The sequence below is a fragment of the Musca domestica genome, unplaced genomic scaffold (assembly GCF_030504385.1).
Source record: "Musca domestica strain aabys unplaced genomic scaffold, Musca_domestica.polishedcontigs.V.1.1 20, whole genome shotgun sequence".
Taxonomy (NCBI): Eukaryota; Metazoa; Arthropoda; class Insecta; order Diptera; family Muscidae; genus Musca; species Musca domestica.
The window spans coordinates 6802768-6818465 of NW_026712250.1; the positions used below are offsets into that span (position 1 = coordinate 6802768).

Genomic DNA, 15698 nt, shown 5'->3' on the forward strand with positions numbered 1-15698 from the left:
TTTTCTACGCGGAAAAGTTGTTATCGACAATTTTTCTACGCGGAAAAGTTGTTATCGACAACTTTTCTATGCAGAAAAGTTGTTATCGCAAACTATTCTATAGGCAAAAGTAGTTATCGACAACTTTTCTATATGGAAAAATAAATATCGACAACTTTTCTATGTGGAAAAGTTGTTATCGACAACTTTACTATGCGGAGAAGTTGTTATCGATAACTTTTCTATGTGGAGAAGTTGTAATCGAGAACTTCTTTATGCGGAAAAGTTGTTTTCAACAATTTTTCTATACAGAAAAGTTGTTATCGACATCCCTTCTACGCGGAAAAGTTATCGACAACTTTTCCATGCGGAAATGTTGTTATCGACAACTGTTCTATGCGGAAAAGTTGTTATCGACAACTGTTCTATGCGGAAAAGTTGTTATCGACAACTGTTCTATGCGGAAAAGTTGTTATCGACAACTGTTCTATGCGGAAAAGTTGTTATCGACAACTGTTCTATGCGGAAAAGTTGTTATCGACAACTGTTCTATGCGGAAAAGTTGATATCGACAACAGTTCTATGCGGAAATGCTGTTATCGACAACTGTTCTATGCGGAAAAGTTGTTATCGACAACTTTTCTATACATAAAAGTTGTTATCGACAACTTTTCTATACGGAAAAGTTGTTATCGACAACTTTCTTATACGGAAAAGTTGTTATCGACAACTTTTCTATACGGAAAAGTTATTATCGACAACTTTTCTATACGGAAAAGTTGTTATCGACAACTTTCTTATACGGAAAAGTTGTTATCGACAACTTTCCTACGGCAAAATGTTGTTATCGGCAATTTTTTCTACAGAAAAACGTAGTTATCGGCCACCTTTTCTTGCAGTAATGCAGCTGTTTGTCCCATCTTTGTTGTTATCGATAAAATGTATATTCTCTCATTTAAAAATTGTCTCCTGATGTGTTTTATAAAATCGTTTAATACAACAACTCTTAAATTATTTGGCTATCAATTGCCACTTGAAAAACAAATTTACATATATTGACATGATGAAAAACATAGGAATCTTAAGAACGAAATACAATAAAAGAGGGAGAAAATAAAACGACAAAAATGTTGAGCAATCGAAAACGTCACAGGACTGTCACACATGAGAAATGTGTTTGTGTTCGTTTGAATGTTATCAAATTCACAAATGCATGTAATATGGTAAGGATATGAGAGAAGTACCCGGTGGTGCATGGAACTAATTTAAATTACAGTTAAAAGAGCTAAAAGAAGAGGTGTTTGCATCGCTAATGTGAAGATTTGTATACAATAAATTAGCTTTGAGTCTTCTTATCTGTAAGTGGTAACAGAAGACTAGTCACAGGGTGCCAATGGCCACTTTACGGTGGGAAAGTGAATGTTTTTGTAATGCGGACAAGTGTAAATTGAAAAGATTTTCAATTTCCATTTGAAAAAAAATCTAAAACCTAGACACAACACTTTTAAATCAATTGGTGTGTGTGGTAAAAAGGATAGAAGAAAAAAAAACAAGGATAAAAAGGACAATTGTTAATACAGTTAAAGGCATTAGAATAGTTTCATTTTATTGGAGATAATAAAATTAAAGTAAAATTGACAACCGAAATATGATTTTTCTGTCCTCCATTTTATCCTGCGTTCAGTTAACAAAACTTCTATGACCAGTAAAAAGCTGCCATGGAGGAGTGTCTGTGCAACCGCAGCCTTATTATATCCTCAACACCCAAAGTGTTAGCAGTACTAATTTTAATGGCGTATTTTTTTTTGTATTCATTTCACTGAAGCATGCTGTGAAAACAAAACAAACGACCAGAGAAAAACAACATAAAAAATTCACAAGAAATTCTTGATAACACGCTCTGCTTTCAAGCAAAAGAAAAAGAAAATAACAATTTCCAGACAATGCGTGCCATGCTATCCAGTCAGACATGCTATTATACTGGCAAACCCTCTATTTTGGTTTTAAACTGGCTAGGATGGCGATATCCTTTTACATGCCACTGGATTGTGTGATTTCGACTTCTTCGAAAAGAAGAAGAAAAAAAATGACTTTTAAATCTGACACAATACCAAATGTGCTGACAACAGAGAAGACAAGCGAAAAAAAAAATACGAATGCAAGAATTTTATGTTATTTTCGTATGTGTCATTTAACCCCAAAAAAAAGGGGCGAAAATGTGTATTAAAGTCAACAAAGAAGACAGATTTAATGCAAAACGATAACTCTTGACAGTTTGATTAAAGAACTCTTTTGATATGTGGGAAAGTAAATTCTCAATTTTATGGAAATAATGACGACAACCCATTTTCTCCGGATAAAGTATGCCAATAACGATTTGTCATGAAACAAAACTTGTCGATAAAAAGTTTTCTGAACAGAAAAGTCATCGATATCATCATTTCTGAATAAAAAAGTGGTCGATAACAACTTTTCTCCATAGAAAAGTTGTCGATAACAACTTTCCAGCATAGAAAAGTTGTCGATAACAACTTTTTGCCATAGAAAAGTTGTCGATAACATCTTTTTGCCATCAGAAAGTTGTCGATAACACCTTTCGTCATAGAAAAGTTGTCGATAACAACTTTTCGTCATAGAAAAGTTGTCGATAACAACTTTTCGTCATAGAAAAGTTGTCGATAACAACTTTTCGTCATAGAAAAGTTGTCGATAACAACTTTTCGTCATAGAAAAGTTGTCGATAACATCTTTTCGTCATAGAAAAGTTGCCGATAACAACTTTTTGCCACAGAAAAGTTGTCGATAACAACTTTTCCGTATAGAGAATCAATCGATAACAACTTTTCTGTATAGAAAAGTAGTCGATAACAACTTTTCCGTACAGAAAAGTTGTCGATAACAACTTTTCCGTACAGAAAAGTTATCGATAACAACTTTTTACCATAGAAAAGTTGTCGATAACAACTTTTTACCATAGAAAAGTTGTCGATAACAACTTTTCTCCATAGAAAAGTTGTCGATAACAACTTTTTGACACAGAAAAGTTGTCGATAACAAATTTTCGGTATAGAAAAGTTACCGATAACAACTTTTTACCATAGAAAAGTTGTCGATAACAACTTTTTACCATAGAAAAGTTGTCGATAACAACTTTTTACCATAGAAAAGTTGTCGATAACAACTTTCCTCCACAGAAAAGTTGTCGATAACAACTTTTTGCCATAGAAAAGTTGTCGATAAGAACTTTCCACCATAGAAAAGTTGTCGATAGCATATTTTCTCCATAGAAAAGTTGTCGATAGCATCTTTTCTCCATAGAAAAGTTGTCGATAACAACTTTTCGCCACGGAAAAGTTTTTGATAACAACTTTGCTCCATATAAAAGTTGTCGATAACAACTTTGCTCCATATAAAAGTTGTCGATAACAACTTTGCTCCATAAAAAATTTCTCGATAACAACTTTTCTCCACAGCAAAGCTGTCGATAACAACCTTTTTGCATATAAAAAATTATTCATAATACTTTTTATCTACTGGAATGTTCTCCATAAAAACTCTTCCCCGATTCTTTGTTTTAAAGTTTAAAAAATCTTTTCATGTGCTACATGAAAGTCACCCCACACCACCTCTCTTCAAGGATAACAACAACAATTTACAATGCTAATAGTTGTAACTATTACATATTGTTTTTGTAATCTCCCCATGTCCTCATGTTATGTGTCAGTACCACAGCTGTCAGAGTCACATTACCAGCAACAACTATTAAAGCTGCAAATTGTGTGGTATTTAAACATTACAAATACTCTTTGTCCTGCTTAGGAAACTATTCTCCCCCTACCGCCTCCTTCTCACAACCCCTCGGGCTTTTATACACACAGTAAATAACAAAACCTCGCATATTTTCTATGAAAAGAATAACGGTTATGTCAACGACATCAGTGTCCATTATGTTCTTATATCATCTATCGCGTTCTCTCTCTCTTTCACTCTCAGAGTCCTCAATATACAGGGAGAAGAGTGTGTGAGTTATTTTCTATACAATATTTTGGCGCCTTTTTTTTAAGTGTTCTCTACAAAGTTTTTTGAATGAGTTGGTGAGTGGTGGTGGTGTAACTGTGTGTGTGTGTGGTGTCATTGTTTGATAGCCTTCCGTTTGTACGTTTGACTTGAAATTTCAATGACTTGTTACAGCTTCAATGTTTCCTGTTCTTTTTTTCTATTGAAAATCAAGGATGAAGACAGGTGATGAAAAGTGAGTTTTTCATTTTTTCATATCAAATTGGAAATTCATGTTGTGTGCGGTTGTGTGCAATACATTGTCCCCGAGAAAAAGTTTTGCGTGGTTTGGGGTTGGCAGACTATCAACTCTCGGCCGCAATAAAGTTAAGTTTAATAACTTAAATAGAGTGGTTGTTTAATTTGTTGGTGAATTTCTTTTAAAGGGAACATTGGAAGATGTTTTCAACCTGGTTTTATTGACAAAACATTTTAACTTTCCATTTTTCAGTTTAAGCCATAAATGCCCACTATGCTTTCTTGTGGAGTCCAGGGCCAATGGAGGAAATATTTTCACTTTCAGCCAGTAAAGAGCCCGATTCTCCAGTTGCAGTATGTATCAAAAAGTGTGTATAGTTTTTTGGGTAAGCAATCAATATCGATTTTTCTCCCACAATACTTCTTTATAGAGATCTGAAGTCAATGGAAGAAATGTTCTCCACAAGATTTCCCTCCTTCTCCAAAGAAACCGAGTCTGTAAGTATAATAGATTCTTCTTAGTATATATCAAAAAAGTGTGGGTCTTTTTTGGGAACGCAAACAATATCGATTTATATTAATTTGTAAGGATTCCGTTTAAGGCGAAGTCTGCCACAATACTTCTTTATAGAGAATTGAAATCAATGGAAGAAATGTTCTCCGCAAGATTTCACTTTAAGCCGTCAAAGAAACCAAATCCGTGAGTATAATACATTTTAAGATAACATTGTCATTAAATTACATATAAATAAAAAATCCAATATATATGTTTATGTTAATTTAGAGTACTTCCAGCTTGGATCAAAATCTTCTACGAAGCCTAACTGTAGAGAAAAAGTTCTAAGGAAAGAAATATTCTTCATCAGATTTCTCTATAATTCACCGAAGATATCAAATATATAAGCTATAAAATATAACAACGAATTTTGGTTTTATAAAAAAAACAAATTTTTAGGTTAATTTGCAGTGTTTTCAATTTGGATAAATATCTCTTACAATCCATCACTTTGGAGAGGTGGTTTCAAAGGAAGAATTTTTCTTCACAAAATTTTATTATAGGTCACCAAAGATTTCAAATCGGCAAATATAATAATTAGCCAGAAAATATTGGTTACAAATTTTGGTATATGAGAAATAACATATTTTTTTGGTTTATTTGCAGTGTTTTCAGTTTGGGGCCAATATCTCCTACAATCCATCCCTTTAAAGATGTGGTTTCAAAGGAAGAAATATTCTTCACAAAATTCCACAATAAGTCACCAAAGATATCAAATCGCTAAGTATAATATATAACTTGAAAATAGTGGTTACAAATTTTAGATATATAAACAATCACATATTTTTAGGTTAATTTACAGGGTTTTCAGTTGGGGGCCAATATCTTCAACAATCCATCATTGTGGGGAAGTGGTATCAAAGGAAGAATTATTCTTTACAAAATTCCAAAATAGGTCACCAAATATATCAAATCGGAAAATATAACATATAACTAGAAAATAGTAATTACAAATTTTAGATATATAAACAATTACATATTTTTAGGTTAATTTGCAGTGTTTTCAGTTTGGGGCAAATATCTCCTACAATCCATCACTGTAGAGAAGTGGTTTCAAAGGAAGAAATATTCTATACAAAATTCCACCATAGGTCACCAAAGATATCAAATCGATAAGTTTAATATATAACGAGAAAATAGTGTTAACAAATTTTAGACATGTAAACAATTGCATATTTTATGTTAATTTGCAGTGTTTTCACTTTGAGGCCAATATCTCCTACAATCCATCAATTTGGAGAAAAGGTCTCAAAGGAAGAAATATTCTTTACAAAATTCCACAAGAAGTCAGCAAAGATATCAAATCGGAAAATATAACATATAACGAGAAAATAGTGTTAACGAATTTTAGATATATAAACATATTTTTAGGTTAATTTGCAGTCAGTTTGGGGCCAATATCTCCTACAATCCATCATTGTGGAGCAGTGGTTTCAAGGGAAGAAATATTCTACACAAAATTCCTCAATAGGTCACCAAAGATATCACATCGGAAAATATAATATATAACAAAAAAATAGTGTTAACGAATTTTAAATATATAAACATATTTTTACCTTAATTTGCATTGCTTTTAGTTTGGGGCCAATATCTCCTACAATCCATCATTGTGGAGAAGTGGTTTCAAAGGAAGAAATATTCAATACAAAATTCCACCATAGGTCACCAAAGATATCTAATCGCTAAGTAAAATATATAATGAGAAAATAGTGTTAACAAATTTTAGATATATAAACAATCACATATTTTTAGGTTAATTTACAGAGTTTTCAGTTTGGGTCAATATCTTCTACAATCCATCATTGTGGAGAAGTGGTTTCAAGAGAAAAAATATTCTATACAAAATTCCACAAAAGGTCACCAAAGATATCAAATCGGAAAATATAATATATAACGAGAAAATAGTGTTAACGAATTTTAGATATATAAACATATTTTTAGGTTAATTTGCAGTGTTTTCAGTTTGGGGCCAATACCTCTTACAATTCATCACTTTGAAGAAAGCGTTTCGAAGGAAAAAATATTCTTCACGAAATTCCACAATAAGTCACCAATGATATCAAATCGCTAAGGATAATATAAAACTTGAAAATAGTGCTAACAAATTTTAGATATATAAACAATTACATATTTTTAGGTTAAATTGTGGAGAAGTGGTTTCAAGGAACGAAATGTTCTTCACAAATTTTTTCAAAGGCTATAAGAAAAGGGAACAATTGTAGGTATAAAAGAAACAAAGATAAAAAACATTCATCTCAAATTTGTTTCCTTGTCCTTGAATTTTGTAGACTTTTTGTCCTGTGCTATAAAATTCGACGACTTGGTAATAAAACATAAATATTTACACACTCAGTTAAGACAAAAACCAGGATACCAAAGCCATATAACACATACAAATATTATCCTTTGCTATAAAATAGTGTGCCGTTAGGGAATTATACGAGTATTAAATAAAAAAAAAAATTATAAAATAAAGTACAGGCAAAAACCAGCAGCCATATAAGACGTTATTATACAAATACTACAAAATATTTATATTTAAATCCCTTTTGACTGAGCATTTGAGTCATTTTTCCATTCCAATTCTAAATATGTATGAATTGAAAATTATGTTTTGGAATTTTAGACTAACTTTATTTACTTAAAATCTTATTTTGTGTTTATTTTTATATATAATATAATTTGTATTCATTTGTTTTTTTTTATTTGTTTTGTCTAATAATAATTGCACAATAATTACAACTAAAAAGAGAGAAAAAGTAATAATTATAGTAACGCATAGATATAGAGAATGAATAAAAACTTAAAATCAAAGGCCATACAAAATTGCACAAAAAAAGTTAAAAACGATAAAAAACAAACGAAAAGAATGGCAAAATCTCGCCTGGGAGAAATATCCCTCTAAGCCTTTTTCTATATCAAATAAAAAAAGAAATTAAATTAACACTTCTTAAATCTAAGAAAAAAATTGAAAGATAAGGCATTTTTAGAAAACCAAAAAAGGTTAAAAGAATTCGTACTCTTTTTGTTTTAATTCTTACACACAACATTCACCCAATGAATGCTTTCATTAAAACTCTTTATGAAACAAACAAAAATTTGATAAAATAATCTTAAAAACTACAAACAAAAATAGCTAAAATCCTCAAAAAATACAAAAACTAAACTTAAGATCTAGAATTTATGCTCCAAAAAAATAAACATTGTTGATTTCTAAATTTCGATTTTTCTAAATTTCGCTTTCTTTGACACTACTCGAAAAAATTAACCAAGGCTTGACTTAAATTTTATATAATGATTTTGTTTTTCTTTACTTGAGCCTTAATATTGGGTTGAAAAAAAAAACAAATACAAAGGCAGAACAAAAATATTTTTCTCGTTTTCTTAAGGATGGTGGGTGTTGTTAGTTTTCATTTTCTTCTATTCAAAATTGAAATTCTATTTGATTTCTTTTTGTTCAAAAATAAAAAGGAAATTGTAAAAAATTTAAAAATGGGTTTCAAAAACGATGCGGCGGCACCAGTGTCATTTTGGCAGTACCCTTAAGGGAGTGCTTCTTTTTCCGATGTGTCGACAAATTACATGACTGTTTAAAACTGGCCCCGCACATTTCACAGGCAAACTTGCGCTCTTTACTGTGCACACTGCGATGCAGCTCGAGCCGAGATTGATATTTGAACTTTAGCCCACAATTTTCAAAGTCACAGATGTACCAACGTTCCCCGTCCTCCGAGGACATGGCACTGCTGGCACTCGCCGTGGTACTATTGTTGGTCGACTCCTTATTGTGCGCCATCTCATCTTTGATGGGCATTAGGGCGGCCATTGACGTTGGCACTTGAGAGGCAGCCGCTGCTGCGGCCGCAACTGACATATTTAGGGAATTCAAATTGGGTTGTACTAAGGCGGCATAAGCACTGACCGGTGGTGCATGGACATGGGGTATTTGATACATAAGGGGTGCACTTATTTCAATTTGTTGTGTCTGTTGTTGGTGTTGTTGTTGTTGCTGCTGCTGTTGTTGCTGCATTTGTTCTTGCTGTTCCTGTTGCTGCTGTTGTTGCTGCTGGTGGTGCTGTTGCTGTTGGGCTTGTTGATGCTGGCCTGGATGACTTAACTGTGGTTCCAATTTAATGTCAATCGACACTGACTGGTTGGGATCTTCATGGGCCCGCATCTCTGTGTAGTCTTTTGGTTCCTTGTGCATATCCTCATCTTCTTGGCTCATGCTATCCTCGCGCTGCTGTTCATTTACACTCATCTTGCGAAACAATGGCAACGGCATCATTGATGCCGCTTCCGCTGCCTCCATATATGCCTGGGCTGCAGTTCGTGTCTGTTCCTAAAACGACGAAAAACAACACACACCAGAAAAAAATGGCGCGTTAATACCATTCGACCCCTTGCAGAACCCCTCCCACAAGAAAACCCAAAACACAAACAATACCAACTCACTTGTCTAACGCCATGCATAAAGTTGTGCTCGTCCTGTATGTGCTTCCAGAACTTATCTTGTGTCTGCAGCTCCTCTTGGCACGTATGACACACAATCCAAAACTGCTGTCCATCTCCAGACAAACAGAAATCCCCCAATTTCGTGTATATTTTATTGTTCTTGCTTATTATACGTGGAAAACCCATTGCGTATGTTGCCAATCAACGATTTATGCGATTATTTTAGCCACTCCAGCGATTTAAAAACACTTTTTTCCTACAAAAATATGTTCCCCCACAAAAAAAGTTGCCCAATAAAAAAATATTTTTGTTTACCACTTTGTTTTTGACGTTTTCTGACGTTTTGTTATCAAATGACACACACAAACACACACATTATTTTTTTTTTCTTTTTTTCTCTTCGTTTTCTTGTGTTTATGTGAAAAAACGTACCAAAACAAATGCTTCTTCTTCCACGAAGGGTGTAAAGGAGAAATGTGTTATGCTTAGTGAATTGATATCATACAATACCTGTTTGATTAGTTTAGTCATTTGAAAATAATTTATCGTGTGTATAAAATGTTGTTATTCGTTTTGTAGGTTAAATTATCACATAAATATAGAATGTTGATCATTTTTTTTATTTAAAATTAAATTTTTAATGCTTCTTCATACTTGTGTTGGCCATCCAAGCAAACTAATTTAGTAGAATATATAATGAAAAAAGATGATAACCTGTTGTTGGTTATAGGAATCTATAGATCGTAGTTTCAATGGAATTTTAAACTGGTCGTTGAATCTATATTGATCAGTGAAAATTATTAAAATCTTCAAAGTTTTAAGAAAATGTTGGGAAAATGAATTTAAACAAAATAAGCAACTCAAAATGAACTAAAGTACAAGTAAAGTTTAAGCTGCACACAGCGGAAAAATAATTAGTTTATGCTGCTTAATCTCCACAGCCAAATCGTCATTTATTTTACGTATAATAAGCGAAACTGCCTATCTGAATATCGCGTTTTATAAAAAAAACTCCATCTCTAAGGGTGCAAGTACATAAAAGGCTTGAAGTCAAGGCTAGGCATATTAATGTCATGTGCGGCTCTGTACTCCCTTCATGAAATGTTACAAAATATGCCTAGCCATGACTTCAAGCTTCTTATGTACTTGCAGCTTAAGCTTTAAATGTAAAAAAGGTAATTTATTGGATTTTGGTTAAAATATTACACATAAATTAAAGCTGACTTACAGTACGTTTATATATATGAGGATTAACCCACTGAATTTGGATTTAAATTGTCATTTCCATTACTTTTTTTTAAAATAAATCCTCTCAAAGAAGGTTAACCCTACAAAAAGTTCTAACGTAAACATGGCATTATCTCTGAAAATATTTGTCCTTTGAACTCGGTTTGGCAATTTGATATCAGATATTTTCCCTTTCAGTTCAATTCCCATTTATTTACCGTGGATTATTTGCAATAAATTTAGATAAACCCCGGAATTAATATAATGTAAACGAACTTTAATGTAGAGTGGGATCATGATAGAATAATATAGGCAGATAGTTCAACGCTTGGGAACATTGATATGTCAAAAAAAAAATGTTTTTTCAAATATAAGTAGATTTTTATATGCTTTTATATACACGTCATTCGGAGGTTATTATAATACGAGTTTTTCAACAAGTCTCACAAATCTAAATAAATTTTCATTCAACATTTTTTAGTCCAAAATTGGTTTAACTGTTCCTCGTCGCAGCAGCTGTGGCGATGCATCTACCTATATTCTTCTACCATGGTTTGTTTGAATAAATCCTTTCCGTTGCTCCACATTATGCTTCATACCTCATTGTGGATTTTTGTTTGGACATCCCTTTTTTGTCTTCATCGATTCATTTTGTTTTTAACTAGCTCTTACGTCTCTATTCAATGAATACATTTTCGAACTTCTAGAACCCTGACACCAAGTTTTTCGATCTTCTAGATCCCTCATCAGTCGTTGTTTTTACTTTTGAGCCATACATTTCCAAAAGAATCCAAAGGAGCCGGGGAAGTAACTCCCAGTATTTCATAGTACTCTAAAAGTACGTAGTATTTTTCATATATAAGCTAAAGTATTTATAAAAACCACAAAAACACGCACCTGCCCCTTAAAATATTCAAAAGTATTGGCGCGTTGTGAAATAGTTTGAACAAAACATACCTGAGCATGCTTTCCGTCGATAGCTGCAATAGAAAGCTTCACTTGTATTTCTGAGGAACCAAACATCATACTCTTGAGTATTCTATGATTGTTTCAATTTTAACTGATTTCTTTAATTTTTACAGCCCCTGTATTCCCAACTGTGTTAAGGCCCAGCCTATGTTGTGAGCATTAGAAACCCTCGTAAACGTTACCCACATTGAAACAATGGCTACCAGTTCAAATTTACCCTTGTCCGTTGAGAATGGCCCACAAACATCACCCGTTTGTCTTATTGTCCTGGGCATGGCCGGTTCGGGGAAGACAACATTTGTACAAAAACTTACCCAAACATCGTTTGCAAAATATAAACCCTATGTGATTAATTTGGATCCGGCATGTCGTGAGACACCCTATCATGCCAATATTGATATACGCGACACTGTGAACTACAAAGAAGTTATGAAACAATATAAACTTGGTCCAAATGGTGGTATTGTGACCTCGCTGAATTTATTTGCCACCAAATTTGAAAAGGTGGTCGAGTTAATACGACGTGCAGGACAACAGGGTCATAAATGGTGTATCATAGACACACCGGGTCAAATTGAGGTATTCACATGGTCTGCCTCGGGTACAATAATAACAGAGGCCTTGGCCACAATGTTCCCTACCATTGTGGTGTATGTGATGGATGTGGTAAGGTCTGTGAGTCCCACAACATTCATGTCAAATATGTTGTATGCCTGTTCGATATTGTATAAGGCGAGATTGCCGTTCATTGTGGCCATGAATAAGGTTTGTAAAATTGATTTAAATCGGCTATGATAAATCTAATAATCTGTTCTTTTGTTGCAGATCGACATGCAAGACCACGACTTTGCCGTGGAATGGATGACAGATTTTGAGGCCTTCCAAGAGGCATTGGAAAAGGAACAAAACTATATTAGCAACTTAACCCGCACAATGTCTTTGACACTGGATGAGTTTTATTGTGGTCTTAAAACTTGTGGCATATCCTCAAAAACAGGTGTGGGTTTTGATGCCTTTTTTGGCCTGGTAGAGGAGGGAGCCATTGAATACGAGAAGTATGTTTATTTAATGTTGAAAATGTTTTTAAAATGTAATGGTGAATACTTCTTCCCATAGGGAATACAAAGCTGAATACAATAAACTGCGCGAAGAGAAATTAAAGGAACAAACGAAGAAACAAGAAGAGAAATTGGAAAGCATTGCCAAAAGTAAAGGTGCTGGTAGTGAAATTAAATTAACTGGCTTTGTGGAAGAGGTGAGAGATTGCTTTGATATTTTCACCACATGTCAGGAAAATATTTTCAAAGAGCCAACTTCTAACTATAAAAGGATACCCTGTAGCTTAGAAACATTTTAAAAGAAAAACGTATTTTTTTTTTTTTGTAAAACAAGAAAGAATTTTCAATTTGCCTCTAAAAAATTCAGTTTTTCTTCCATGAAAATTTCAAAAACATTTTTGTTGTATTAATAGAAAACTTTGTTTCCAGGTATCAAGTGGCCGTGAACTTTCCGATGTCTATTTAAAACATCCTGGCAATGAAAGTTCTGAAGACGAGGAAGGCAATGAAGATGAGGCACCCTCCACCTATCAAGTTGAACAAACGGAAGAACAAAATTTCCAACAATTTGTTAAAAATCGCATCGATACACAAAATGAAAAGAATAAAAATTTGATGTCGGAATGAAGAAGAAATTGAGAATTGTGTATTGAATAGAGTGAGGTTTTCTGGAGATGGAAAACTCTTCCAGAGGGCTTATGTTGAGCCTTCAATGGTAGAATGCATTTCCAGAGTTTTTTTTAACATTTTTTGTTAAAATTATTAATTATTGTCATTATTTTATTTATTTTAGAAAAAATTGCCCAGTTGATTTATTATAAAAAAATCGCCAAATTAATTGTTCCTATAGAAAAAGCTCGCCGAGATCATTTTTCTTATAGGAACGATACCCCGAGGTGATTTTTTCTATGAAAGAATTCGCTAAAAATTCGGGGAAAATTTCCTGAGATGATTTTTTTCAATAGAAAAAATTTGTCTAAATGATTTTTTCTATAGAGAAAATTTATCGAGCTTATTTTTTCTATAGAAAGTTAATTTTTTCTATAGAAAAAAAAATCGACTAGTTGATTTTCCCATAGAAAAAATTGCCAAATTAATTGTTTCTATAGAAAAAATTCGCCGAATTGAGTTTTTCTTTAACAAAACATTACCTACAACAAATTTTCCAATAGAAGAAGTAGTTAGTTAGTTATTTTGGAAAATGCTCAGAGTTGATTTTTGTGAGAAGGCGTTTTTACACGATTTTAAACTAAATAGGGTTCACTAGAGATCACTAAAATAAAAACGCTTGTGTTTTTTTTATTTTAAATAAATGTTATTTGATTTGATGACATTTTATTGATTTCTTTTCAGTTTTACTTTTTTTGTTATATATATTTGTCTGTGTAATTAGGCGGTTTTACATTTTTCTTTTGCAAGCAAAATTTGCAATTATTTGAAACGGGTGTTGGATTTTGTTTTTGGAAATCGTTTTACATAGATATTTTCATGACAAACTATTTAACGTGATCAAATTGGGCTTGTTTTTTTTTTGTTGGTTGGGAGTGGTTTGAGTGGCTTGATCGGTTCAAAGGCTTATAAGCTAAATTAAATGTATATATATTTATTTACGATTAAATACACATGTATATAAATAAATAGTTACTTATCCTAAGAATATATAGATTTTTTTTATAACTTTCAGTTTTCATTTTGTGTGTGTGTGTGTTTTTACGTTTGGTTTAAGAAGCGGCTAAATAAACGGAATGTGGGGGGTTTTTTACGAGTTTACATCAGTTTAATTTGGTAATAACAATGTTTTGTTGTATTCCTTTTGTTAAATGTTTGTTTTGTATATATATTTTGTTTATAACAAGCAATAATAGTTTCATTTCTTATATATTCTTTTTTTAAATAGTATTTGGTTTGTTCAAGCATCGGCTTTTTTTTTGTTGTATTTTTAAATCGTCTATTTTGCAATACAAAAAAGATATTGATTTTTCTGTTTATTAGTTCCCAGGCAAATTATTTAGAAAATTGTTATGCATTTTCAAGAGTATAAAAACAGACTTTTAAATCAAGAGTTTAAATTAGGTTAGGTTTGTGACCTAACCTAACATTTTTTTTTAAAATGAAAAACAATTTGAATTTTTTGTTTTTGTTTTGTAAAAAATAAAAATTCGAATTTTGGACTTTGCAGGGCCTACGTCTAACTAGACCCTTATTTTTCTATAACTTAGCTTAAGCTAAACTTAGAAAAAACAGATATTGTTGTTATATAAAAGATTTCTTATGGCTTTTTCTTTTTAAATAATGTTGTGCATTTCTTAATACTTTTTTTGTATTTGTTAATGTTTTTAAGCGTTAGTTGATTTTGGACATTTTGCTTTTTTCATATTGTTTTTATTATATTTTTTCCATTTTTTATAGAATTTCAATTAGTGGCTTACAAAGCTTGAGCTCTAAAATATGCTTTAATGTTTTTTTTATTATTAATTTATTTTCAATAATAATACAGCTTGTGGTAAAAAGATATCAAATTGTATATTTAGTACTTATTAATTCAATAAAATAATCAGTATTGATGGATAATTTAGAATGTATATAATTTAGTATTTTGTTTTTTTCTTTATAAAAAATAAAAGTGAAATAATAATTGTTTTACACAAGGAATTTATGATTTCGGAAAAGATATAAGAAATATGTTTAAAACACATATTGGCCGTGATTACATTGTTTGCAAATACATTTCCGTTGTGTATTTAATGTAAACATACTGTTACCGTTGGCATGTAAACATACTGTACCGTAACTGCAAAGTTGCCGTAATGACCACGTACTTCAATGGCCGTTATTACATTCATTGCCGCTTTTAAAGGAGAGCCAATCAAATGACATTTGTGAAAAAATGCATAAAATCCTTATTATTTATCCAAAAAACTTAATGTAATTAAATAAATTATATTTAAAATAATACAAATTACACTTATATTTAATACTTTCATTAATACTAAATACTGTTCACATCACGCATTTACCAAATGAGTTTTTTTTTCCTTTGTTTTTTTTTTTATTCGGTTCTTAACCCCCTTCCAGACATCACAACTTTTTTTTTTCTCTACAACAATCACACTTTTACAAAAATACATAGTTTTTTTTCTAATTTCCTAGTTGTCCGTTTTCTTCTTCTTCTTCTCTACGGCCTGTGATTATGTTTGTGT

At 32.0% G+C, this 15698-nt stretch overlaps 2 protein-coding genes across 2 annotated transcripts; one reads left to right on the plus strand and one right to left on the minus strand.

Moving 5' to 3' along the window:
* Positions 1–7452: 7452 nt before the first annotated feature.
* LOC101893962 (AT-rich binding protein) lies at positions 7453–9617 on the minus strand. Its single transcript, XM_005176773.4, has 2 exons — positions 9245–9617; positions 7453–9131 (listed from the first exon to the last, which is right to left on the minus strand). The coding sequence occupies exons 1-2, from the start codon at positions 9428–9430 to the stop codon at positions 8289–8291; spliced, it is 1029 nt and encodes a 342-aa protein (XP_005176830.1). The 5' UTR covers positions 9431–9617; the 3' UTR covers positions 7453–8288.
* A 1533-nt stretch (positions 9618–11150) lies between these two features.
* LOC101895122 (GPN-loop GTPase 1) lies at positions 11151–13133 on the plus strand. Its single transcript, XM_005176780.4, has 5 exons — positions 11151–11309; positions 11554–12205; positions 12266–12495; positions 12557–12695; positions 12928–13133. Exons 2-5 carry the CDS (start codon positions 11636–11638, stop codon positions 13123–13125), a joined length of 1137 nt encoding a protein of 378 aa, XP_005176837.2. The 5' UTR covers positions 11151–11309; positions 11554–11635; the 3' UTR covers positions 13126–13133.
* The last annotated feature ends 2565 nt before the right edge of the window (positions 13134–15698 follow it).

Bases quoted from the DNA above. Each gene is read 5' to 3' on its own strand.
- LOC101893962 (XM_005176773.4), bottom strand. From the start codon at position 9,430: ATGGGTTTTCCACGTATAATAAGCAAGAACAATAAAATATACACGAAA. The intron at 9,132-9,244 runs GTGAGTTGGTAT...TCGTCGTTTTAG, and splicing joins TTATGCATGGCGTTAGACAA to GAACAGACACGAACTGCAGC.
- LOC101895122 (XM_005176780.4), top strand. From the start codon at position 11,636: ATGGCTACCAGTTCAAATTTACCCTTGTCCGTTGAGAATGGCCCACAA. The intron at 12,496-12,556 runs GTATGTTTATTT...TTCTTCCCATAG, and splicing joins GGAGCCATTGAATACGAGAA to GGAATACAAAGCTGAATACA. The intron at 12,696-12,927 runs GTGAGAGATTGC...CTTTGTTTCCAG, and splicing joins TAACTGGCTTTGTGGAAGAG to GTATCAAGTGGCCGTGAACT.